We start from the raw sequence: 27,742 nt of genomic DNA, 5'->3' as shown, positions 1-27,742 counted from the left end.
ATCCAGCTAATTTTTTTGTATTTTATTTTCGTAGAGACAGGGTTTCACCTTGTTGGCCAGGCTGGTCTCAAACTCCTGACCTCAAGTGATCCACCCATCTTATCCTCCCAAAGGGCTGGGATTACAGACGTGAGCCACTGTGCCTGGCCAAGATTCAGCTTATTAAACCATTTGTTTACTCACTTAATTCAAGAGATATTTATTGAATACTACAGTTATCATAATAGTGCTATTTATAATACTGAAAAGTTGGGAATAACCTAAATGACTTCAGAGGATTAGTAAACTACTGTACATTCTTACAGTGAATGCTCTGTAGACATTTTTTAAATGATACAAAAATGTTAATAACATGGAATATTTTAATCTATATTAAGTGAAAAAATATTTGTAATACAACCATATAAGAAATTAGGGAAAATGCTGGAAGCATAGACATAAAATTATTAAGTTGGTAATGTGGCTGTCTCAGGTGATAGTGATTTGTTAAGAATACATTTTTTTAAACTTTTTTTAAAAATTAGATGGGGTCTCAATGTTACCCAGACTGGAGTGCAGTGGTGCAGTCTCAAGACACTGCAACTTCTGCCTCCCAGGCTCAATCCATCCTCCCACCTCAGCCTCCCGACTAGCTGGGACTACAGGCATGCACCACCACACCCAGCTGATTTTTGTATTTTTAGTAGAGATGGGGTTTCACCATTTCACCCAGGCTGAGAATACACTCTCTTTTTCTTTTTTTTTTTTAGGCAGAATTTCGGTCTTGTTGCCTAGGGTGGAGTGCAATGGTACAATCTCAGCTCACCGCAACCTCCACCCCCTGGCTTCAAGCGATTCTCCTGCCTCAGCTTCCCAAGTAGCTGGGATTACAGGCATGCGTCACCATGTCCAGCTAAACTTTTTTGTATTTTTAGTAGAAACAGGGTTTCTTCATATTGGTCAGGCTGGTCTCGAATTCCCAACCTTAGGTGATCTGCCTGCCTTGGCCTCCCAAAGTGCTGGGATTACAGACGTGAGCCACTGTGCCCAGCCGAGAATATACTTTTTAAACTTAAAGATACAAAATTAGAATTGCCAGTCATAGTTTTTCTTGGAGTACTCATGCTACGATAATGTAGGAGTACCTGATAAGAATTCAGTAAATATTTGCTGAGTGAATGAGAGAATGATTTAATTGCAGAGATTCCTAGGTCTGTGGTATTGGCACTTAAATACTTTCATAATTTTATCCAGAAACAAATCCAGTTATTTCAGAAGAACGTTCATGCATTGAACTGTCTTGCAGAAGCTAGGAAACAGCTTTAACTGAATGTTAGTTATGTAGTGACAGATCCCGCAGAATTGAGCCTGCCACTGAAGCAGCTGGGCAACAATGCTGTTTCACAGTATGAAGAATCTGAATAAAAATGTCCTTTGTGCTTATCTGAGACTGGGGGGGTGGGACTTGTGGCAATTTACGTTATTTTTCCATAATGGAAATTGAGGCAGCCTCTAATCCTGCTATCACACATGGCAACTACTTCTTTGATTTTTGGTAATTTGGGAGCAGCTGTGGACAAACTATTATTCTGCAAAAAGAGTCATGCCAGCTGCATTCTGACCCAGTTGCAAATGCTTGGGTAGACCAAACTTCCAATTCACCGTCTTTCTAAACCAGGGATAGCTTCAACAACTCATCTGCTTTTTACTGATATTTGTAGCTGCTGGTAAGCATTTACATATTTGAGCATGCACTCTAATGCTTTTTTATCGTTGTCACCAACATTCACTAGGCGCCTACTTCATTCAGGCACTGTGCCAGACACGGGGTTTTAAGTGGTAAGGTGTTACCCAGTGTGGATAGACTGCTTTCATTTTGACAGGTGGGTCAGCATTAGCTTTATTTTTAGTAGACTAAATTGCAGCGTAAAGAAAGAATCTGGTGTGGAGGCAGTTGAGAGCTGTGTTCCTTCGGTCCCCAGACTCCCCTGAATCTGCTCTCTGGGTGTTCATCGATGTCCCCTTGCTATGCCATGTGCTTTCACAAGCTGTTGCTGCTGTCTGCAGTGCCCTTTTTTTCATTCTGGAGGCTGACAAGCTTCTGGCTGTAGACTCTGTCTTTTCCTTCAGGATGCCTGCCCCGTGTCCTTGCAGTTTTGTCTTCTCTGTGCTCCCTTAACCCTTAGCAAATATCACTAGAATAGGATTTGCTTTTTAAATGGCAAAAGCCTGCATATTAATTCAGTCTTTCAGTATACACTTACATATTTTTTAAGCTCTTGTAACCCAGAGGCTTAGAGATACGTTTCAGTAAAGAAACATAATTAGGCATTAGGTAGATAGGGTCATCTATAATGAGTAAAAGGACAGCTTTACTTTTGACTGTGAACGTCTGTAGGGCAAGGACAAAATACTGACAGTCTTTATTTCTATCTCCATAGTGCTAAATTGTCACAAGGCACAAATTGGCCTGAATTATTGTATGAACACACTCTATTAGAAATTACTTTCATGCTGATAGATAATAGCCTGTGATAAGAAGCAAGTCAAAACTTTTTAGAATGTAGAACTGTACTGTTCAGTATAGTAGCCACAAGCCACATGTGGCCATTTAATATTAATTAAAATTAAACATTTAATTCCTTATGATCTCATGTGGTCAGTAGTCCACATGAGCAGCTACTGTTTTAGACAGCACACATTTAGAATATTTCCATCATTGCAAAAAGTTCTATTGGACAGTGCTGATCTAGGACCTATAAGAGAGTTGACATATTTTAAAGCATTTGATGAAGTCCATTCACTGAACTATTCTCTATGGAAAGATGTTCCGGCAGGCTGAAATTTCCTGTGCTCTCTTTACATTTTTTCCTTTGGTTGTGGCACCCTCTAGTGTTTTAGCAGCTACAATCATGAAATAGTCAGTGATTTGAATTGAAGAACATTGGAATATTTTGGAAAATTCTGTATGTATATGCATTTTTCTAAGGAGGAGGTCTGTAGCTTTCACCCATCCCCAAGAGAGTTTATGATTCCAAAATGATTAAGAACTACTCTATGATAAAGGTGTATGGTCAAAACTCCTAATGTGGTCTGTAAGGATTATTTCACCCAACATTAAAAAAAAAAAATGTAACTGTCCCTTTGATATTTATTTGCTGTCCCTGTCTTTGTACATGGAATAATAAGTTACACTTATATAGCACTCACTATATACCATGTTCCCTTAAGCCCTTTTTGAAATAGTAATTCATTTTGTCCTCAGTAATTCTATGAAGTAGATTCTGTTATTTTCCTTCATTTGACAGATGATTCAACTGAGACATAGAAAAAGTCAAATAAAACTTCTGTAAGTTGCTAGTAAGTGGCAGAGCAAGAAATAGAATGCAGCGTTCTGGTTCCAGAGTCTGCGCCACCCTGTTGCAGAAGCAAGGATGTGTTTAAGCAGGTGTGACGTGGAATGGAGAGGAGATTCTCCAGGCCCTTGTACGTGCTGAGTCCAGTAGTATAATAAGAAAAAAGAATGGTAACTCTAAATCACTCTTTCCCATGCTGGAAATGATAGCCATTACCCACTATTGATTTTCAGTAGGTCCACATAGTCTGCTAGAGAGTTAGAGTTGTTGATTGAAGTCAAAGGTGCCATTGCTACCACATTTTTTTTTTTTTTTTGGTTTTCAAAACCTCATTTATTCATCAAATAATGGAACAATTATTTTCCGTTTTTCAATATTATTTCTATAAGGAGACATTTAACATAGTACTCTGATGTTGATTTTGAGGTTTGCAGGAATGTTACACTTACAGGGTAGGTAAGACAGACTCACAAACCTAAGTTTGTGTTGATATCGCCTACTTTCCTGTCTGTACTCCCTTCTCGCTTCTAAGTGTCCGTTTCTGTCTGTATGAAGTATTTTATTTTATTTTTATATGTTTATTCGGAGATACAGTTTCACTCTGTCGCCCAGGCTGGAGTGCAGTGGCACAATCTCAGCTCACTGCAACCTCCAACTCCTGGATTCAAGAAATTCTTGTGCCTCAGCCTACCAAGTAGCTAGGACTACAGGCATGCACCACCACGCTCGGCTAATTATTGTGTTTTTAGTAGAGACAGGGTTTCACCATGTTGGCCAGGCTGATCTCGAACTCCTGTCCTCATGTAATCTGCCTGCCCTCCCAAGGTGGTAGGATTACAGGTGTGAGCCACTGCGCCCAGCCTGTGAGACATTTTATACTCTATAGCTTAGCACCTTTTTAATGATTTGTTCAATTTAAGATTGATCAGTGTCTGAAAACAGAAACTCTAATTGTAGTCTTATAAAAATGTGCTTAGCATCACTTATTTATTGAGAGTATGAGAAGCCCAGATTGCTGCTTACCAGCACTCTGAGTAATTTTGAATGCAGGTACATATTTTCTTCTGTTTGTATTAATCAGGGCCTAGAAAACCATGTGTGGCATTTCAGAGAATTTAAAATGTTAAAAGATGAAAGAGTACGAAAGACCCTGAGGTAATCCAGATAGAAAGCACTACCACCCCTAGCGTTGTAGGAACAGAAGAGAAGAACCTGGAATCTCAGAGAGGTCTTCCCGAAGCTGGTAATCTGATCTCTGAGTGGGATGCCATTCAGCTGGTACTCAACCACCGGGAGAGAAGGGGCACAGCTGGAGTTTGGGAGGTGCAGCTCTCCTCTTGCTGGAGCAATGCTGATGTTATAGCAATGAAAACAACAAAGAAATCCCTTCTCTCCCCTTCCAGGCTCCCTAGGTGAAACCTAACAGGATACTGGCAGGAAAGTCTGGAAAACATGGTTGGCAGACTTAGCCCCAGAGCTGGGAATAGTGCAACTTGGGACAAGAATGGAAAACAGGGCTTGGAAGTGAGACAGGGGTTGGGGGGGGGGGAGAGACAGAGAGAGGCAGAGAGAGCCAGCCAGCCAGCCAGCACAGCCTTATAGGAGAATTACAGAAACTGTAATTGCCTGGATGTAGCTTTAGTAATTAAAATGTGCAACTGATTACCCACAATCATTTATTAAAGAGCACATTATGATAGATCTATTCATAGAGACTTTATGGACCCAAGCTCTGACTTCAGTGAGCTTACAGTATTTTCATAAAATCATACACTCATCCCTAAGTCATTATGAAGTTGTGTGGTAAAGCTTGTTTTTCTGAAGTATTATGTAAAAGCATCGTTGTTAACTGGATTCTTGCATTATTAATGAGTGTTTACAAAGTTAATCAACATATTGGTATGGGAAATATTTGATTCGTCATACAATTTTGTTAGTTTTAGATGCCCCAAATTAGAAAGCTAGTCTTACTCAAGGCGAGGCTATTTCTAAACTTGATCTCTGTTGCTCTCAGTTCTTAGAATAAGAAGGGAGCTTTATTTCTCTAGTGACAGTTTGCTCTAGCATGTCATTTAATTTTAATTTTCAAAAGGATTAGTTTGGAAGACTATATCATAGCTATTTGTTTTTAAAGCTCATTTTGTTAAAAGTCAATTACATTCATATGATAAAAGATCAAATAGAAGGACTTACAATTAAAATCAATAGTCTTTTGCCATTCTTTCCCTATCCTAGGTCCCACTTTTCAGAGACAATGAACTGCTTTTTGTTTATAGTATCATCAGACAGTAATGCCTCCATAACTCTAAATAATATGTCTATACCACTATTTCTTGATTTCTCAAATGGGCATTATTGACTTTCTTTTATGGAAGATAAGGTACTTATTTTTTTTTAGTACTTTTCTTTTCCCTTCTACTTTTGATAATTACATTGTAATACTAACTTTTTCCATCTCCTCCTGATAGTGTCTCCTGACTCCCTCACCATGCAGGGATAGGATATTAATACTCCTCACCATTCTTCCACCTCTCTGCCCCTGTCCTGCCTCCAAATTTCTGTCAGCTTTATCTTTGCTTTTTCAACATCGTGGTTCCTAAGTTTTACATTGTGTTTTGCATGATACTTCATTTTCTGTATTTTGGTCTATAGTTGGAGTCTGGAGATGGAACTACATATACAACTATACCTTCATATATGTTTTTTTCTCTCTAGAGCCCAGTGGTGTGGGAGGATATTTTTTTTTCTTTCCATGTCTGATATCATCACTCATGTACTTTTTGAAAGAAAATTATCCAAGGTCAAAAGGATTCCTCTTTTCTTACGTTCTATTTTTACTCAGAATTAAGCTACATTTTAGTTTGCTTCTATTTTCACTCTGACTTGAGCTGTGGAATTGTTTTTTAATTTTTCCTGCTGTGCTAAGATTTCCATTCATTACTCTAGTGTCCCCGGAGAAGCAAACCCTACAGTTGACTTTAGGCTTCTGTAGGCTTTGTGAGAAAAGGTAAAATTTCTATCCTAGTTATGCAGTTTATATTCTGGATATGTCCAAGACTGTAAGTTGCATCTACCTAGGTTTTTTTGTTCTGCATTTGGACTGTAGACAAAGGCTAGGTCTCAGATATCCCTTTAGGCAGTTCTTGCCGGTTTTTCTTTTGATATGATAATGCTATTGATTACACTAATGCTTTCTTTTACATTTAGTTATGCTTTGATTAGATTTCCCGGCCTGCTGTTCTTTCTACTTTGATTTTTAAAATACTCTACACTTAATCTCATCCATTATGTGTGGATTAGACTAAATTTAACCCTCTAGGACATTTCCTTCAAATTCCAGTAGCTCCTTAGGTGTTATTGACTACAAGTACCAGGGTGCTCTGGGCCAAGACAATCTTTTTCTGTGTTCTCTTCCACTAACCCACCCATACACGCCTAGAGGTACAAAAGTAGGAATGCTTCTGTACCAGATTACCCCCACCCCAGCCTCCTGTAGTTTATATAGTAAAGGACTTTTTAATTTAATTTTTTTTTTTTTTTGAGTCGGAGTTTTGCTCTTGTTACCCAGGCTGGAGTGCAATGGCGCGATCTCAGCTCACCGCAACCTCCGCCTCCTGGGTTCAGGCAATTCTCCTGCCTCAGCCTCCTGAGTAGCTGGGATTACAGGCACGCGCCACCAGGCCCAGCTGATTTTTTGTATTTTTAGTAGAGACGGGGTTTCACTATGTTGACCAGGATGGTCTCGATCTCTTGACTTCGTGATCCACCTGCCTCGGCCTCCCAAAGTGCTGGGATTACAGGCATGAGCCACCGCGCCCGGCAATTTAATTTTTTTTTAAGAGAGAAGGTCTGGCTCTGTCACTCACACAGGAGTGTAGGGGCACGGTCTTGGCTCACTGAAGCCTTGTCCTCCCAGGCTCAAGCAGTCCTCTTGCCTTTGCCTCCTGAGTTGCTGGGGCTACAGGCAGGTTCCGTCATGCCCAGCTAATTTCTCATTTTTTGGTAGAGACGAGTCTCCCTGTGTTGCCCAGGCTGATCTTGATCTCTTGGGCTTAAGCGATCCTCCCACCTTGGCCTCCCAAAGTGCTGGAATTACAGGTGTGAGCCACTTTGTCCAACCAAGAAGTACCTTTAGATGAGGCATATATTGTACCCCAGGTGATGATCCAGGCTAAGAAAGGTTTTGGTAAAATGATTACCATGTTAAGTTACTGTTTTGGGGAATTTTTTTTTTAATGAAATATTAACTAATCTGTTGAATGCCACTGGCTCTGGGTGACCGACAGATATGCCCTTTTATTTGGATGTGATGTTGAGTCACAGGTCATTATGTGTTGCCGGTGTTTTTATTACTTTTCATATCAGTTCAGACGAATCACTCTCAGGTCCATCTGCTGCCTCTTCGTTTTTGCACTGTTGTGAAATTATGTTAGGGACCTTGGTTTCCTATAGTTTGCTCATTTTATGTCTAGGAGAACAGTATTTCAGTTGCTGGAGTTAATATAGGGCTTTTTAGATGCCTGATTCAATCTCTTACACACAGTTAAGAAAACTGTATCCTCAGAAATGACTGTCTAATTTAAAAATGAGGAAATTGAGGCCCAGTACTTGTAAGACTAGTCAGGTAATGACTCAGGGAGGATAGAATCAGGAAGACATAGAGATTCTGGCATCAGCATCATAATTAATGTCAGGCACTTATTACTGGGCACTGTGTTCCTTTATCTGGATTATCTCATTTAATCTTCATATCATTTTTTTGAGAATAGATAGTCTTTTTTTTTTTTTAATCTAAAAAAATTGATAGAATTGTAGCTTAGAGGTTAAGTAACTTGTCCAGGGGTTCTGGTTTTTTTGGTGATACTGTGCTGCTTATAAATGCAGAATATTTAGTATGTTTTCACCTATTGGCAGTTCTCATCACTTTAGCTATTCAAGGAATCTAACTTCTCATGGAGGAAAGCTAAAATGCTTCACTAAATTGACTTGGGGGTGTAGGGTCTGATAATGTCCAGGAATATGTCATATGCTGGTTAATGACATATGTCATCAGTCATATCTGGCATTAACCAGCCTGCTTCCTTTATGATTTTATGGAAACATTGTAAGTATCATTCATAAGTCAGAAATACCTTTGCCTTTGATTTTTACAGAGTGTGCTAAATAAAATTGGTTAGAGAGGCCAGGCGTGATGACTCATGGCTATAATCCCAACACTTTGGGAGTCCAAAGCAGGTGGATCACCTGAGGTCAGGAGTTCAAGACCAGCCTGGCCAATATGGTAAAACCCCATCTCTGCAAAAAGACAAAAATCAGCCAAGCTTGGTGTTGCTCCTGTAATCTCAGCTACTCGGGAGGCTGAGGCAGGAGAATCACTTAAACCCAGGAGGCGGAGGTTGCAGTGAGCCAAGATCACACCACTGCATTTGCACTCCAGCCTGGGCAACAGAGTGAGACGCTCTCAAAAAAAAAAAATAGAGGCCGAAGAATGGGATAGGGAGAGAAGTGGAAAGAGATGAGGCCCTGGGCAGAAATGGCAAGCCTGTGAAGCAGACAGCCCTATTGATTTATGCTGTGAACTGCATTCTGGAGCAAAGAATTGAAATCCATTATGTCAAGTGCATAGCCTACAAATCCCTTTGAAAAGCAATTAGCTACCATCTAATCCCAAATCATTTAAAAATAATTTTAAAGTACTCAGAATTCTAAAATGCCCTAAGCAGTTTGTCTTGAAAACAGTGAAATGGATGGAAAAATAACATTTTAACGATATCTTCCTCCCATATATTTAATTGTCTGACTTAGTGTGTTAAATTGCATTTTAGATTAGTACAGATCTGGAGGCTAGGATATATTCCCTTGGATATTCTGAAACTCACGTAAAACAGGATATGGAAGGGCATCTTATCAGGTAGCTTAAACATTCTTTTCTAATATTGCCATAATTTCAGACTTTTGGAATAGTTGCAAAAATAGTACAAAGAATTCCCATGTACCCTTTACCCAGATTTTCCAAATGTTAACATTTTACCATGTTTTCAAAGACCTCAGAAAGGTAAAAATTTGGTTATCTACCTAGAAACAAATCACCTGAAGAATAAAGACATAGCAGGATTAGTTTAAGAGAGCAGTTACTCAGAGGAACAAAGGACCTTAGAATCAGAAGCTCTCAAGATGGAGAAAGACTTCTGTAATAGAGTAGGACAAAATAAGAGAAAAATTTTACATAAATAAATAATTGCATTCTTTTTACATGTAGCCATAGAGGTCATATTTCTATATCCATATGGTTGACATTTTTTGGCAAACTCCAGATGTGTAGTGCTGTATACTGTTACGTGATAGTCAAATTTTAAATGTGTGTATACGTTTGTGTGGGTTTGTATTAACATGAGAGATAGTGTTAGTGTACAACTAAAGCACTCAGCTTTTCATAGTATGTCAGAATTTAAAATACCTATGCCTTTGACCCAGCAGTTTACCTTTAAGAGTTTATTATTCTTAAAGAAAAGAAATTATTTTTTTAAATAATCATCAAATAGTATGCAAAATTTTTAATAAAGATAATACAGGCTAGTTATAGTATTCAGTAAGATTAGTCACTTCTTTGCACAGAAATTACACAGGTGTAAAGGGTAATTTAAAAACTTAGTTGGAAAACATACATAACAATAAATTTCCCATCATAATCACTTTTAGGCATACAGTTCAGTAGTGTTAGGTACATTCACACTGTTGTGCAACAAGTCTCCAGAACTCCTTATCTTGCAGAACTGAAACTCTGTACTTCCAGCCCCTGGCAACTACTAGTCTACTTTCTGTCCATGAAAGTAGGCACTCTAGGTATCTCATATAAGTAGAGTCATACAGTATTTGTTCTTTTTTGTGGCTGGCTTATTTCACTGAGCAGAATATCCTCAAGGTTGATCCATGTTGTGGCCTGAGTCAGAATTTACTTTTTTTAAAAAACTGGTTTTAAATAAGACTTCATTTTTTGGAGCAGTTTTAAGTTCACAGCAAAATTGAGTGGATATCCTGCACCAGAGTGGTACATTTGGCTCCACATTAACACATCATTATCACCCAAAGTCTGTAGTTTACCTTAGAGTTCCCTCATGGTGTACATTCTGTGGATTTGAACAAATGTATAATGACTTATATCCACCATTATTGTATCGCAGTAGAGTAGTTCCATTGCCCGGAAAATCCTCTGTGCTCTGTCTGTTCATCCCTCTTCCCTCTAATCTTTGGCAACCTCTAATCTTTTTACCATCCCCATAGTTTTTTGCCTTTTCCAGAAAGCCATGTAATTGGAATCATAAGTGTGTAGCCTTTTGAGATTGGCTTTTTTCATTTAGCAATATGCATTTAAGCTTCATCTACATTTTCTCATAGCTTGAAAGCTCATTTCTGTTTAGTGCTGAACGATAACCTATTGTCTGGATGCCCCACAGTTTATCCATTCACCTATGGAAGGACATTTTGGTTGCTTCCAATTTTGGGCAATTATGAATAAAGTTATAAACATCCATGTGCAGGTTCTTGTGTGGGTATAAGTTTTCAACTCCTTTGGGTAAATACAAAGGAGGATAATTGCTGGATTGTATGGTAAGAGTATGTTTAATTTTGTAACAGACTGCCACACTGTCTTCCAAAGTGGCTGTACTATGTTGCATTCCCATCAGCAACAGAGTTCCTGTTGCTCCACATCCTCAGCAGCATTTGGTGTTGTCAGTGTTTTGAGGTTTAGATATTTAAATAGATGTATAGTGATATCTTTTTATTTTAATTTGTAATTCTCCCATGACATATGATGTTGAGCGTCTTTTCATATGCCTATTTGCCATCTATATATCTTCTTTGGTGAAATCTCGTCAGGCAGCCTAATTTTTAATTGGATTCATTTTCTTATTGCTGAGTTTTAAGAATTCCTTCTTTTGGATAACAGTCCTTTTTCTGATTCGTCTTTACAAATGTTTCCTCCCTGTCTGTGTCTTGTCTTCTCATTTTCGCGGTGTCTTTCACAGGGCAGAAGTTTTTTGTCTTAATGGAGTCCAGCTTAACAATTTTTGCTTTTATGGTTTGTGCTTTTGGCATTGTATCTTAAAAGTCAACTAGATTTTCTCCTATGTTATCTTATAGGAGTTTTTTAGTTTTTCATTTTACGTTTAGGTTTATGATCCGTTTTGAACTAATTTTTGTGAAGAGTATAAGGTCTGTGTCTAGATTTCATTTTTTTGGTGTGTGGTTGTTCACTTTTTCCAGCACCATTCATTGGAAAGACTAGCTTTGCCAACTAATATATTGCCTTTGCTTCTTTCTCAGAGATGAGCTGGCTGTATTCATGTGGGTCTGTTTCTGGGCTCCCTCTTCTGTTACATTGGTCTGTTTGTCTGTCGTTTCACCTATGTCACACTATCTTGATTACTGTAGCTTTATGGTAAGTCTTAAAGTTGGGTGGTGTCAGTCTTCTGATTTTGTTCTTCCCTTTCAATATGTTTTCTGGCTGTTCTGAGTCTCTTGCCACTCCATGTAAACTTTGGTGTCAGTTTGTGGATATCCACAAAATAACTCGCTGGGATTTTGATTGGGGCAATGTTGAATCTAGAGAAGAAGAACTGAGATTTGACAGTATCGTGTCTTGCTATCCATTAACATGGAATATCTCTCTTTATTTAGTTTTTCTTTGATTACTTTCATCAGAATTTTGTATTTTCTTTTTTATATAGATCTTGTACATATTTTGTTAGATTTATACCTTACTTCGTATTTCACTTTTTGATGGTGCAAATGTAAATGATATTGTATTTCAGATTCTGCTTATTCATTTCTAGCATATAGGAAAACAGTTAACCTTGTCCCTGCAAGCTTGCTGTAATTACTAGTTCCAGGAGTTTTTTATTGATTATTTTGGATTTTCTACATCAACAATCATGTCATCTATGAAGAAAGACAATTCTATTTATTCCTTCCCATTCAGGGTACTCTTTATTTCTTTTTAAAAATCTTCTTGCATTAGTTAAGACTTCTAGTACAATGTTAAAAAGAAGTGGTGAGAGGAGATTTTCTTGTCTTTTTCCTGATCTTTTTTTTTTTGAGGCAGAGTCTTGCCCTCACTGTGTCACCCGGGCTGGAGTGCAGTGGCGTGATCTCGGCTCACTGCGACCACCACCTCCTGGGTTCAAGCGATTCTCCTGCCTCAGCCTCCTAAGTAGCTATTTTTTTGTATTTTAGTAGAGACAGGGGTTTTACCATGTTGCCCAAGCTGGTCCCGAACTTCTGACTTCAGGTGATCCACCTACCCCAGCTTCCCAAAGTGCTGGGGGTTACAGGCATGAGCCACCATGCCCGGTCTTCTTCCTGATCTGAATGGGAAAGCTTCCAGTTTTTCACAATTAAGTATGATGTTAATAGTAGGTTTTTTGTTCTTTATCAGGTTGAGAAAGTTCCCCTCTTTCTAATTAGCATTTTCTTCTTTTTTAAGACTGAGTAATAGGCCATATGTGAATACCACATTTTTTTACCCATGTGTTCATCGATGGTCACTTGGGTTGCTTCCACATTTTGGCTATTGTGAATAAAGCTGCTATGAACATGGGTGTACAGATGTCTATTCAAGACCCACCCTGCTTTCAGTTTCTTGGTGTGTATATACAGCAGTGGAATAGCTGGATCATGTGGTAGTTCTATTTTTGATTTTTTTTTAGGAATTAATATGTAAAATTTTATATATAAGGACAAATTTTTATACTGCATTGATGTTTATTTTATAATAGCAAAAACTTGGAAGCATATTTGATCAGCAGGCGACTGGCATATAAATTACGACACATGCATATAATAAAGTATTATGCAGCTGTTTAAAAAGATACAGTAGATCTGTATGTTTTGACATGTAACAATGTCCAGATATATTGTAATATGAAAAGGACAAACAATATGTATAGTATGAACCTGTTTTTATTTTAAATCTATGTATGTATGCTCAAAATTTGTTTTTCAAAAATAATGAACTTCTGGGGTGGGGGGGTGGAGATTTTAAGTGTGATAGAAGAGCAAACTTTTAACCTTACTGCTTTATAAATTACTGTATCATTTTGGGGTTTACAAGAAGCATAGTTTTTATTTTTTTTATTTTTTTTATTTTTAGAGTCTGGCTCTGTTGCCCAGGCTGAAGTGCAATGGCACAACCTTGGCTGACTGCAACCTCCGCCTCCTGGGTTCAAGCAATTCTCCTTCAGCCTCCCAAGTAGCTGGGATCACAGGCGCCCACTACCAAAAAAAAAAAAAAAAAAATTTTTTTTTGCATTTTTAATAGAGGTGGGGTTTCGCCATGTTGGCCTGGCTGGTCTTGAACTTCTGACCTCAGGTGATCCACCCACCTGGGCCTCCCAAAATGCTGGGATTACAGGCGTGAGCCACCACACCTGCAAGAAGCACAGTTTTATAAGCAGAAAACCAATTTGAATTTTTGGGAAAAAAGTTGTTTGACCCTCACTTGTCTTTGACATATAAATAAAATGTTAAGTATTTCAATTATTTACTAAGTGTTTTTATGCCCACAAGGTCAAATGCTAGTCACTGAGATATCTTAAATATCTTTTTATTATTATATTTGAATGTCTTTTTATTATTAAGGGTATCTGTTGTTTCTGTGATCTGAGGCATAAAATTAGTACAGTGATTTCCATCAAAATGGTTTCATATAAGGAACACCACTCTACCATTTTTATGTCACATTTGAATAGTTTTTCCCTTTTCCTGTGACTTGGTGTGGCACAGTAAGTAGTGGAATTGAAAGTTTGTCAAGATTCCTCTGCTCTTGAAGAAAATATCTTTAAGCATTGTGTTATATTACACACTGATTCCTGTTCTTTTCCTTTTTCATCTGATAGTAGAACTTCATGGAGGAACACGGAGTGACCCAAACTGAACATATGGCTACCATAGAAGCACATGCAGTGGCCCAGCAAGTGCAGCAGGTCCATGTGGCTACTTACACTGAGCACAGTATGCTGAGTGCTGATGAAGACTCACCTTCTTCTCCTGAGGACACCTCTTACGATGACTCAGATATACTCAACTCCACAGCCGCTGATGAGGTAACAGCTCATCTGGCTGCTGCAGGTAATGTTGTTTGGATTAGAAGCTCTTCTTTAATTTTAATTTTTTTTGTTTTGTTTTTTTTGAGACAGAGTCTCACTCTGCTGCCCAGGCTGGAGTGCAGTGGCACAGTCATGACTTACTGCAGCCTCGATTTTCTGGGCTCCAGTGATCCTCCCATCTCAACCTCTGGAGTTGCTGGGACTGCTGACATGTACCATGACATCTGGCTAATTTTTGTATTTTTTATAGAGACAGAAATCTCACTGTTTTACCCAGGCTGGCCTCAAACTCCTGGGCTCAAGTGATCCTTTTGCCTTGGCCTCCTGAAGTGCTAGGATTACAGGTGTGAGTTATCATGCCTGGCCTTTATTACACTTTTTTTAAACCTTGCAGTTATAACTTGAGCCTGTATTATACCGAGACTTGAGGTCTGGAATCACTTACTATTAGTGTTATGGCTTTGGTTTTATTTTTTCATCTGTTCTGCCCATGTTTTGGCTTTAAACTAAAGCATTTATTCCATTTGCATTAAACAGAATGACTCACACATATTTAGATTTAAATTTACCTTCTTTTCTGTATACTTTCTCTTTACCCTACCTGTTTTGTTTACTTTTCTCTTTCTTGGCATTTTCTTTTGTAGTAATTGAAAATTTTGTATTTTTTTTTCTTTTTTGTTAGTTTGAAAGTTACAAGCTTTTACTGTTAGTGATACATCCTTTACTTACCAGTGTTTTATGTTGACTAGGCTCAGTGGCTCATGCCTGTAATCCCAGCACTTTGGGAGGCCAAGGTGGGAGGATCACTTGAGCCCAGGAGTTTTGAGACCAGCTTGGGCAATGTAGTGAGACCCCATCTCTACCAAAAAAAAAAAAAAAAATAGCTGGGTGTAGTGATGTGCTCCTGAGTCCCAAGTACTTGGAAGGCCGTGGTGGAATGACTGATCACTTGAGCCCAGATGTTCGAGGGTGCAGTGAGCTATGATTATACCACTGCACTACAGCCTGGGTGACAGAATGAGAGCTTGTGTCCAGTTAAAAAGGAAAAGCAAAAAGTTGTATATACGTGGTACTTTTAACCTCTACAGGGATAATACAAATTTCTTAGAACACTTGAATTTCATGCACCCACCATATATGCTATTGTTGTCCTTTGTATTCATTTTTGGTATACAGTTGGCCCTCTATCTGTGGGTTCCACATCTGCACATTCAACCAATTTTGAATAAAAAGTATTAGGGAAAAACAATAAATAACAATATAACAATTAAAAATAATACCAATAAAAGGTCAATACAATATAGCAACTATGTATATAGCATTTACATTATATTAGGTATTATACTTAACCTACAGGTGGTATGGAAGGACATGCATAGGTTATGTGCAAATACTACACCATTTTATATCAGGGACTTGAGCATCTGTACATTTCGGTACCCTTGCTCACGGGGTATTGGGGGAAGGGAGGGGAAAGTCAAGATCCTGGAACCAATTTCATGAGGATTTGAAAGGACAACTGTATTTTACACACCACAAGACAATATTTTTATTTTATATGTAATGTTCATTTTTTTCCCCTGCATCTCCAGCTGGTCTCCTGAGATGGTTTTTCTTCTGCCTAAAAACACCACTTAGTATTTGCTTTAGCATGGATCTGCTAGTAGGAAATTCTATTTTTGCTTGTCTATGAATATTTTTATTTAAACTTCAACCTTGAAGGATGTTTTCACTGAGTATGGAATTCTAGCTTGGTGGTTTTTCTTTCCTCATATTGAAGGTACTGTTGCACTGTCTTCTGGATTCCATTGTTACTATTGAGAATTCAGGTATTTCATTCTAACAGCTACTCTTTTGAAGATTATCTCCCATATGGCCAACTCCCTCTCCTCACTCAACTGATTTTTCTATTTAGTTTTTCTGATATATTTGGCTCTGATTTCTATTTATTTATTCTGTTTAGGATTTTTTGCACATCTTGACTATGTGGATTGATGTCATCGATTCTGGGAAATCTTAGCCACTAGATTTTGCTTCTGCTGCAGTCCATCTCTTTTCATTCCATGGCTCCATTTACTTATGTTAGTCTTCCTCACTTGTATGTCTTTTACCATCTATTCTGTATGTACCACCTTTCTGTGTAGTTTCTTCTGTCTTTCAACTTGTGATTTTCTTCTTTAGCTGTTGTATTAATCTGTTTTCATGCTGCTGATAAGAGATACCCAAGATTGGGAAGAAAGAGGTTTTAATGGACTTACAGTTCCATGTGACTGGGGAGGCCTCACAATCATGGTGGAAGGCAAGGAAGAGCAAGTCACGTCTTACATGGGTGGTAGTAGGCAAAAAGAGAGAGAGCTTGTACAGGGGAACTCCTCTTTTTAAAACCATCAGACCTTGTGAGACTTATTCACTATCACAAGAATAGCATGGGAAAGATCTGCCCGCATGATTCAATTACCTCCCACTGGGTGCCTCCCACAGCACATGGGAATTATGGGAGTACAATTCAAGGTGAGATTTGAGTGGGGACATAGAGCCGAACCATATCATTCTGCCCCTGGCCCCTCCCAAATTTCATGTCTTCACATTTCAAAACCAATCATGCCTTAACCAACAGTCCCCCAAAGTCTTAACTCATTTCAGCATTAACTTAAAAGTCTACAGTCAAGTCTCATCTGAGACAAGGCAAGTCCCTTCTGCCTATGAGCCTGTAAAATCAACTTCCTAGAAACAATGCGGGGTACAGATATTGGGTAAATACAGCCATTCCAAATGGGAGAAATTGTCCAAAAGGGCTGTAGGCGCCATGCAAGTCTGCAATCCAGTAGGGCAGTCAGATCTTAAAGCTCTAAAATGATCCCCTTTGACTCCATGTCTCACATCCAGGTCACGCTGATGCAAGAGGTGGGGTCCCAAGGTCTTGGGCACCTCTGCCCCCTGTGGCTTTGCAGGATATAGCCTCCTTCCCACCTGCTTTCATGGGGTGGTGTTGAGTGTCTATGGCTTTTCCAGGCAAATGATGCAAGCTGTCAGTAGATCTACCGTTCTGAGAGCTTCCCTCTTCTCATAGCTCCACTAGGTGGTACCCCAGTAGGGACTCTGTGTGGGGTCTTGGACCCCACATTTTCCTTCCGCACTGCCCTAGCAGAGGTTCTCCATGGGGAGAACCTGCAGCAAACCTCTGCCTGGACATCCAGGCAGAGGTTCCCAAACCCCAGTTTTTGACTTCTGGACGCTTGCAGGCTCAACACCATGTGGAAGCTGCCAAGGCTTAGGCTTTGCAGCCCCTGAAGCCATGGCCCAAGCTCTACATTAGCCCCTTTCAGCCACAGCTAAAGCAGCTGGAATGCAGGGCACCAAGCCCCTAGACTGCACACAGCACAGGGACCCTGGGCCCAGCCCTCAAAACCATTTTTTCCATTGTCTTGGGGCTTAACATTCGGCTCCTTGTAACTTATGCAAATTTCTGCATACAGCTTTAATTTCTCCTCAGAAAATGGGATTTTCTTTTCTGTCCACATTGTCAGGCTGCAAATTTTCCAGACTTTTATGTTCTTCTTCTGTTATAAAACTGATTGCCTTTAACAGCACCCAAGTCACCTCTTGAATGTTTTGCTGCTTAGAAATTTCTTCTGCCAGATACCCTAAATCTTTTCTCTCAAGTTCAGAGTTCCACAAATCTCTAGGTTGGGGCAAAATGCCACCAGTCTGTTTGCTAAAACATAACAAGAGTCACCTTTGCTCCAGTTCCCAACAAGTTTCTCATTTCCATCTGAGACCACATCATCCTGGACTTTATTGTCCTTATCACTATCAGCATTTTGGGCAATGCCATTTAACAAGTCTCTAGGAAGTTCCAAACTTTCCCACATTTTCCTGTCTTCTACTGAACCCTCCAAACTGTTCCAACCTATGCCTGTTACCAAGTTCCAAAGTCACTTTCACATTTTTAGGTATCTTTTCAGCAGCACCCAACTCCTGGTACCAATTTACTGTATCAGCCCATTTTCACACTGCTGATAAAGACATACCTAAGATTGGGAAGAAAAAGAGGTTTTAATGGACTTACAGATCAACGTGACTGGGGAGGCCTCACAATTATAGCAGAAGGCAAGGAGGAGCAGGTCACATCTGTATGACAGGAGGCAAACAGTGAGAGACCTTGTGTGAGGGAACTCTTTCGGACCACCACATCTCATGAGACTTATTTACTATCACAAAAACAGCACAGGAAAGACCTGCCCCCATGATTCAGTTACTTCCCACCAGGTCCCTCCCGCAACACGTGGAACTTATGAGGGTACAATTCAAGATGAGATTTGGGTAGGGACACAGCCAAACCATATCAGTTGTGTTTAAGGTGTTTTTTTGTGTGTGTGTTCTCTTTTCTTTGTTTTTTTCTTTATTTGTTAAGGTGCTTTTAAATCTGTTCATTGACTTCTTAATTTTGATAATTGTTAATAGTTTAACTAAAACTACTAACCAAGTATTTTTTTAGAATTTCTAGTGTGTGTGTGTGTGTGTGTGTGTGTGTGTCCCAAATTTGTACTGAACAGTTTCCAATAGTGGTAAAAAATTTTTTTTAACAAATATGATTTTATAATTTATCTAGTAATTTGCTCTTAAGTTCCAGTGAGTCAGTTTTTGTTACATGTTGTTAATGCCATTTCTTGTTCATGTTGGCTGTTTTCTTGGTGTACTGTTACATTTGAATGAATGCTGAATTATGTGTTTGGAAAATTATTTTTAGAAATTATTTGGGGTCTTGTATAATGTTGTCTTCATTTAGAGAGGATTTTTGTTTGCTTCTGCCAGCTGCCTGAGGGCACTAGCAATCCTGGATCATCTTAATCCAATTTAAGGTTTTGAGATTTTTCTGGGCTACTAAATGACTTAAAGCTGGGCTACGTTTTATATCATTTAATTTCCTGTTTACATTTGAACATTTAGCACCATGATGAAAAGACTTCATGTAAACTATGCCTCAATGCGTATAGTATTAGATATTGATCTTAGAAGGGTATTTAGAAAAGCTGGACAAGAAAATGATCAGGAGTGGCCAAAAATACTACGTGTTTTGAAAATATGCTGTGTTTAGGAGGAGGAAGACGCAACCTTATTACTGTCAGTTATTATCCACTCTGTATTTCTGGAATGGTGATTTTAAAAATAAGTCTTAGTGGCAAAAGACATGTAATGTTTGTAAAATATATTTTGTGAAATGCTTATACGTTCCAGCAGAGGGCATCCTAACATTAATGAATCCAGGTCCACTGCTTTTCTATGAAGGAAGATGCTTTTGAGACATGGTTTTGCTGTATTACTGTACTGCTTAGTCATAGTGTTAGGACCAGGAAAAGACTTAGTTTGACCCCTTCATGTGACAGATGTGGAAAGTGAGACACAGCTGGTAGAGATGACTTACCATTTGATCATTCAATATTCAATTATTGAGCAATTATAATGTACAACACATATATGTAATCTATGTAGACACTATGAACCAGCAGGCAAGAGTTTGCTTCTTAGAAGTGCAAAAGGCTTATTGTGGGGGGGAAGAGAGTTTGTTTCTGAAGGAGCTTTCATCCAGTGGTGGGGGAGGGCTATAAATAATAAAGTAAAATAATAAAGCAAAAAAGAAAGCATTGAATGTGCTGAAGAAAATAATGAGGGAAGGTAATGGAGAGGGAAGGATAGCAGGTTGCTGCTAGTTTGGGTGGTCTGGGAAGGCTTCTCTGAGGAGGCAGGTTGTGACTGACAGGCAATTAGCTGTCAGCAAAGGGAAGTGCATTTCAGACTGAGAAACATTGAAAGTAAGGACTTGCAGATGGGAAATGGGAAGGAGGCCAGTGTGGTTGGAGCCTGTGAGGCAGGCATGAGTCAGACCACCCAGGGTCTGGGGGCTGCATGTGGTAGGGAATTTTGAGAGGCAACAGAACACAGTGCTTACCTGCCCAGGCTCTGGAACCAGGCTTCCTGGGTTGGAATCCCGACTCCACTTAACTAGCTTGGGGATTTTTCTGAGGAGCTGGTCTATAGCATTCATCATATCTGAAAGGTGACCCAGAAAAGGTAAATGACCATTCAGTATATTGTGTTGCCCCTCAAAAATACTTATAATTCTCTGCAGCACAGACAGCCCCTGATGATTGTTGATTTTCAAGAAAAAAAGTTGATAAGTAGTGCAACTAAATGAAATCTTCAAGTAATAAAAACTGTCTCAAGTTGGTTGGCTTTTTTAGTATCAATCACCAATTTTTTGTTTTTTATTTTTATTTTTTGAGACCTGTCTCACTCTGTTGCCCAGTGCAGTGGTGGAATCACGGCATAAACAAAATTGGATTTATTTTTTTCATTTTTTGAAATGATAAGAGATAGGGTAATAAAGAAACAGAGAAAGATTCACATGGTTTGTAGACATAATTAGTACCTTGAGAGTAATAGTTTTGGTAAATTGTCCAGCAAGCAGAAAATACTTGAATATTTGAATCATACAGAGAAGTATCAATATTGACATAACCAGTGCACACGCACCCACTGCCCAGCTTTGTCAGTTCAGTTATTACTGCTTTGACATGTTTGTGTCAAATGTTTTTTAAGAAATAAAAAGTATAGATGTGGTTGAAATTCTCAGTGGAACTCTTTCTAATCCTGCTCGCCTCCCTCCCTCCCTCCACTGAGGTAACCAGTATTCTAGATTTGGTCTTTGTCCACCTCTTGCATTTGTCTATATTTACCATTATGTGTCTGTATGATTAAACAATATTTAGCATTGTTTTGCATGTGTTAAATTTTATATTAAATGATGTCACTCTGATACCGTTTCTGTAATATTATGTTTATCTCATTCAACATTATTTTTCTAAGATTTACCATGTGGATAAAATGGCTTTTTTTAAACTGTTATTTGGTATTCCATTCATTACCTGAATATTTCTTTTGTTGTTGTTGTTATTTTGAGATGGAGTCTCACTCTTGCCCAGGATGGAATGCAGGTGGCATGATCTCAGCTTACTGCAACCTCTGCCTCCTGGGTTCAAGCATTCTCCTGCCTCAGCCTCCCAAGTAGCTGGGACTACAGGCACACACCGCCATGCCTGGCTAATTTTTGGATTTTTAGTAGAGACGGGGTTTCACCATATTGGCCAGGCTGGTCTCGAAATCGACCTCAAGTGATCTGCTCACCCTATTCTCCCAAAGTGCTGGGATTATAGGCGTGAGCCACCACGCCCAGCCTGAATATTTCATATATTGGTAGATACTCAGGTTGTTTGTAATTTTTTCTATTTTGACAATGTACCACAGTAACACATTTTACATTGTGACCCAGAATAAATGAATAAACCTATAGTTAAAGCTACAATTTTAATGAAATAATACCTACCCCTACTACAAATTATATACTTGGTGATATGTTCTATTTTAGTCTATTAAAAAATACATACTCATGAGCCACTGAAAGGTCACACAAGCTATAGCTTGAAAAATACTACTTGAGGATATACCCAGGAGGGGACTTGGAGGGCCAAAGATGTCCATTTTTAATTTTACTAGATATTGCTAAATGTCTTTCCAATTCGTATTTATTTACGTCCCCACAGGCAGTGTGCTGTAGTGCCCGTTGCTTCTCATTCTTACAGGCGGTGTTACCAGTCTTTTTTCATTTTTGCCAATCTAGCAGGCATGAAATGGTATCTCAGTATTGGTTTAATTTGTATTGTTGAGCTAGAGGTTCCAGCCAGTGCAATAAGACAAGGTAGATCACCATTTTAGATCTTTATTGTCTTCTTGATTTTCTTTCTTTGCCTATTTCCTGTTTATACCTTTGCCCATTTTCAACTCGGTTTTTGTTGTCTTTTTTTATATCAATTTGTAACAATTATTGATATATATTTTGTGTTCCTTTCCCAATAATATGCGTTGCAGTCATTTTCCTCCAGTTTGTTGCCTACCCCATTTGTTATTTTTTTGTTCATGAGGTTTTTATTTATATTATTGTGAAATTTATTAATCTTTTACCTTACAACAGTATATAAGGTAACATTTTATCCTTTTGGGATCTTGTTCAAGGAGTTCTTCTTAACTCTGACTTTATAAAATATTCTATAGTAGTTTATTGTAGAAATTATAATTTTTTTTTAATTTTCATTTTTAAAAGTTTATATTTATTTATTTTTAGGGATAGGACCTTACTCTGTCACCCAGCCTGGAGTGCAGTGATGCAATCATAGCTCTCTGCAGCCTCAAACTCTTGGTCTCAAGTGATCCTCCTGCCTCAGTGTCCTGAGTAACTAGGACCTCAGGTGTGCAGCACCATGCCTGGTTAAGTTTTAAATTTTTTTTTGTAGAGATGGAATCTTGCTACAGTGCCCAGGCTAGTCTTGAACCCCTGGCCTCAAGCAGTCCTCCTGCCTTGGCCTTCCAAAGTGTTGGATTATAGGCTTCCTTTTGTTTTTCATTGTTCTGTTGAGGTTGTTTTACATTTAGGCCTTTAATCCACCTGGAATTTGTTTTTGTATGTAAGGATCCAATTTCATGATTTTTCCATGTAGATAACCAGCATCATATATTTAACAGCCTATGTTTTTTTTGTCTTTCTGACACAGGAGAATGTTTATGAAATCTGCAGTTCAGTTGCATTGGTTTGTCTATCCCTGAGCCAGATCCACACTAGTTTAATGACTATAGATATAATCTTTTTTATTTATTTTATCTCATTCTTCTAGTCAGTGGAGATATAACCTCAGTGAGTATAGCTTTATAATTATTAGTATGTGGTAGGATGAATGCCTTCAAATTCTTAAAATCTTATGAATTGTTTTGGCTATTTTTGGCCATTTGCACTTACATTTAAATACTAGGATCAGTTTATCAAATTCCACAAAATCGCATGTTGAGAGTTTTATTTGAACTGTATTGAGTTTGTAAATAAATCAAGCAGTTTTATGCCCAATAGCCTAAAACTGGAAATAGTCCAAGTATCCATCAGAATAATGGATAAACAAACTGGTTTATTCAAACAATGGAATATTACTTGGCAACAAGAAGGAACAAACAACTGTTTCATGTGGCAGCATGGATGAATCTAGAAACATTATTCTAAGTGAAAGAATTTTTTTTTTTTTTTTTTTTTTTGGGATGGAGTTTCGCTCTTGTTACCCAGGCTGGAGTGCAATGGCGCGATCTCGGCTCACCGCAACCTCCGCCTCCTGGGTTCAGGCAATTCTCCTGCCTCAGCCTCCTGAGTAGCTGGAACCACAGGCACGCGCCACCATGCCCAGCTAATTTTTTGTAGTTTTAGTAGAGACGGGGTTTCACCGTGTTGACCAGGATGGTCTCGATCTCTTGACCTTGTGATCCACCCGCCTTGGCCTCCCAAAGTGCTAGGATTACAGGCTTGAGCCACCGCACCCGGCCTGTGAAAGAAGTTTTAAATGAAAGAGTATTTACCATATGATTCCATTTATCTAAAGCTCTAGAATAGGCAAAACTCTAATGTACAGTGAAAAAAATGAGAATGGTAGGTATCTTTGAGAAGTAAGGACGGGAATTGACTGAAAAGGGACATAAAAGGACTTTCCGGAGTGATGCTATTATTATAGGTCTTGAGTTTCTTTTTTTTCTTTTTTTCCTTCTTTTTTTTTTTTTGAGACGCAGTCTTGCTCTGTCACCCAGGCTAGAGTGCAGTGGCATGATCTCCATTCACTGCAACCTCCACCTCTGCCTCCCAGATTCAAGCAGTTCTGCCTCAGCCTCCCGAGTAGTTGGGACTACAGGTGTGCACCACCACGCCCAGCTAATTTTGTATTTTTAGTAGAGATAGGGTGTCTCCATGTTGGCCAGGCTAGTCTCAAACTCCGCACCTCAGGTAATCCTCCTGCCTTGGCCTCCCAAAGTGCTGGGATTACAGGCATGAGCCACTGCGCCTGGCTAGATCTTGAGTTTCATGAGTATATACATTTTTTTAAATTTATTGAATGTATGCTTGGATTTGTATATTATATGCAAATTTTACCTCAAAAGAAAAAATTGTAAAGAAGTATTGAACTCTAGCTAATGCTATGCCTGCTGAAGTATTTACAACTCAACAGCAAAAAACCAAAATAACCCAATTCTAAAAACGGGCAAGGAACTCTAATAGACATCTCTGTTAAGAAGACATATAAATCACCAATAGGTTAGATGCTCAACATCACGGGGAACAACAGTAGGAAAATACAAATCAAAACAACAGTGAGAGACCACCTCATACCTGTTAGGATGGCCGTTCAACATAACTAGTGGCGGTGAGGTTGTGGCGCAACTGGAACCCTTATATACTGTTGGTGGGAAGGTACAGTGGTCCAGCTGCTATGGAAAACCGCATGGAGATTCCTCCAAAAAGTTAAAAATAGAACTACTGTCTATGATCCTGCTGTCTCACTTCTCAGTATTTATCCAACAGAATTGAAATCAGGACCGCAAAGAGATATCTGCACTCGCTTGTTCATTGTATTGTTCACAATAGCAAGATGTGAAAACAGCCTAAATACCCACCAGTGGATGATTGACTAATGCAGATTTGATCTGCATGTACAATGGAACATTATTCACCCTTAAAAACAGAAGGAAATTCTGTCATATGTGACAACATGGTTCAACCTTGGGGACATTATGATAAGTGAAACAAACCAGTCATAGAAAGACAAATACTGCATGATTCTACTTATATACGATATTTAAAATAGTCATAGAGAAAGAGTAGAATGGCACTTGCCGGGGTCTGGGGTGAGGGACAGATGGGGAATTGCTCTTCAGTGATGCAAGGTGAATACGTTCTGGATAGCCATACAGCATTGGGCTTCTAGTTAGCAATGATGTGTTGTACACTTTAAATTTTAAGAGAGTAAATAACATGTTAAGTGTTCTTACCACAATTTTGAAAAATAAAATGTTGGGAAATGCAGCAATAAAATTTTTTTCCTAACAGCTATTTGTGATGGAAAGAAAGGTAAAAAGCAGTAGCTTATTTTTTATTTGCTTTGAGGTTCTTTAGAGGTTTATTTTAAGTCAGGCTGATTATATTACTAACAACATGTAGAGAAGTTCATTTAGGTTTACAGGAAAGCTTATTTTATTTGAGCGACTTAGAATATATATGCCAGCATCCAGATGAGCAAATTAAATTTAGTTTTTATTTAAGCCTTTTAAATAGGATAAAAAATAAGGATTCACAAATAAGGATAAAGTTAAAATGTCTTTTAAAAAAGATTGTCTTTGATATGTTGAGGTCCCAGGAATCAGAGACTTCAATAGTTCCTTAGAGTCTACCCTCCATCTCCCCTTCAAAAGGCAAAACAAAACATTATACATTAGTTTCAGGGCAAGCCAGGCCAACTTTTATTAACATTTTCTCACAGTGGGAAAGTTATCTCTTTTCTGCCAGAATGCCTTCATCAATTTGACCTTGCGTTGAACATCTCCTTTTTTGGCACAATTCCCAGATCTACAAGAAAGTTTTTCAATTAAGATGGTATTCATCCAGATACTCCTTTAGTGTTGTGGGGTTCCAAGTATGAGTGATTATCTCCAACTTCTTTAACTTGGCAGTGTCTTGGAGTAATGGAAACAGGGGCACAGGGATAGAAGTATGTATTGAAATCTGTACGTTTTTTCAGGTTTGGCAAGCTTCTCCTCTTGGTGCTGCAATTTTTCCTAGCACCTCTAAGAATATTGCCTTAACAGTATGGGATGCTGGCAAAACAAAACCAAACAAAAACAACATTATGCAAAATTCAAACTGGTGTGTGGTGGGGAGGTGTAAATCATTTGCTTTTTAAAAAGATTCATTGTATGTTTTATTGGTAAATCACAATATGAATCATGTTAAGCAATAGAGAAGTATATTGATAATATCAGGACCATTCTATACAACATTTGAAGAAAGCAACGTATTAGGAAAACATGTTAAGACAACATATTAGGAAAGCAATGCTACCTTGTTTGTACCTTTAATTGTTTCTGTCTTGAACAGTTTATAGGCTGCTGCCTAATCTTAACACGTACGTTATTATTTCAGGTCCTGTGGGAATGGCCGCTGCTGCTGCTGTGGCAACAGGAAAGAAACGGAAACGGCCTCATGTATTTGAGTCTAATCCATCTATCCGGAAGAGGCAACAAACACGTTTGCTTCGGTGAGGGCTCTCTTATCCATACTGTTACTATTCCTCAAATACTCCTTTAGATGACGGACTTAGAACATACGTTATTTGGTTTGTCAAGGATGCTCAGTTCGATTCCTTGATGACAGATAAGTCTTAAAAGTATTCTTACAAAATTAAATACATGAAAACCAAGAAATATGATTTAACAGATACATAATATCACATGAATTCATTCAGAAGAGTTGTATGCCTGCCGTGTGCCAGGCATTGTCCTAGACATTGGGCATAGAAGAATGAGCAAAACAAATTGCCTTAAAGGCTTGTATTCTGCTAGAGGGGGAAAGAAAAAATAAACATGCAATATTTCAGGTGATGATGAGTGCAATGGGAAAAAAATTAAGTGGTGTAAGGAAATAAGAAAGGTCAGGAGGTAGGGGGACAGAGTCGTTTTTCTCTTCTATGGGGTGGTCTGGGAAATGCTTTTTGATAAGGCAGCCTTTGAACAGAGACTTGAAGACGCTGAAAGAGCACCCATGCTGATGCTGAGGGGAAGAACATTTCAGATAGGGTGAGGACCAAGAGCAAATGCCCTGAGGCGTGAATGTGGTGGTTATGTGTGAGGAACAGCCAGGGAGATATGAGAGGATGTTCAGAGTAGTGGAGAAGAGATGCGCCAGGAGATCTTTTTTTTTTTTTTTTGATAGATGTGGTCTTGCTATGTTGTCCATGCTGGTCTGAAACTCCTGACCTCAAGCAATCCTTCTGCCTCAGCCCCAGAATGCTGTGGTTTTTTGTTTTGTTTTGTTTTGTTTTGTTTTGTTTTGTTTTGTTTTGAGATGGAGTCTCACTCTGTCACCCAGGCTGGAGTGCAGTGGTGCTATCTTGGCTCACTGCAACCTCTGTCCCCCAGGTTCAAGTGATTCTCCTGCCTCAGCCTCCCAAGTAGCTGGGACTACAGGCGTATGCCACCACGCCTGGCTAATTTTTTGTATTTTTAGTAGACACAGTGTTTTACCGTGTTAGCCAGGATGGTCTTAATCTCCTGACCTCATGATCTGCCCACCTCGGCCTCCCAAAGTGCTGGGATTATAGGCGTGAGCCACCACGCCATGCTGACATATATATATATATATATATATATATATATATATATATATAT

At 38.8% G+C, this 27,742-nt stretch overlaps 1 protein-coding gene across 10 annotated transcripts in view; it reads left to right on the top strand.

Annotated features, from left to right (window-relative positions):
* NRF1 (nuclear respiratory factor 1) overlaps window positions 1-27,742 on the top strand; it is a 143,195-nt gene that overhangs the window by 29,629 nt on the left and 85,824 nt on the right. For 5 of the 10 annotated variants that reach the window (XM_032275997.1, XM_032275992.1, XM_032275994.1 and 2 more), the window contains 3 exons: window positions 11,661-11,775; window positions 14,231-14,462; window positions 26,499-26,613. In XM_032275997.1, coding sequence (XP_032131888.1) covers window positions 14,240-14,462; window positions 26,499-26,613 — 338 coding nt within the window. In that variant the 5' untranslated portion in view covers window positions 11,661-11,775; window positions 14,231-14,239. The remainder of the gene's footprint in view (window positions 1-11,660; window positions 11,776-14,230; window positions 14,463-26,498; window positions 26,614-27,742) is intronic. The other 5 variants (XM_032276000.1, XM_032275999.1, XM_032276002.1 and 2 more) reach the window with 2 other exon arrangements.

The sequence above is a fragment of the Sapajus apella genome, unplaced genomic scaffold, assembly GCF_009761245.1.
Source record: "Sapajus apella isolate SASKATOON/1434 unplaced genomic scaffold, GSC_monkey_1.0 scaffold7, whole genome shotgun sequence".
NCBI lineage: Eukaryota > Metazoa > Chordata > Mammalia > Primates > Cebidae > Sapajus > Sapajus apella.
This window is presented reverse-complemented; position numbering and strand designations above follow the sequence as displayed.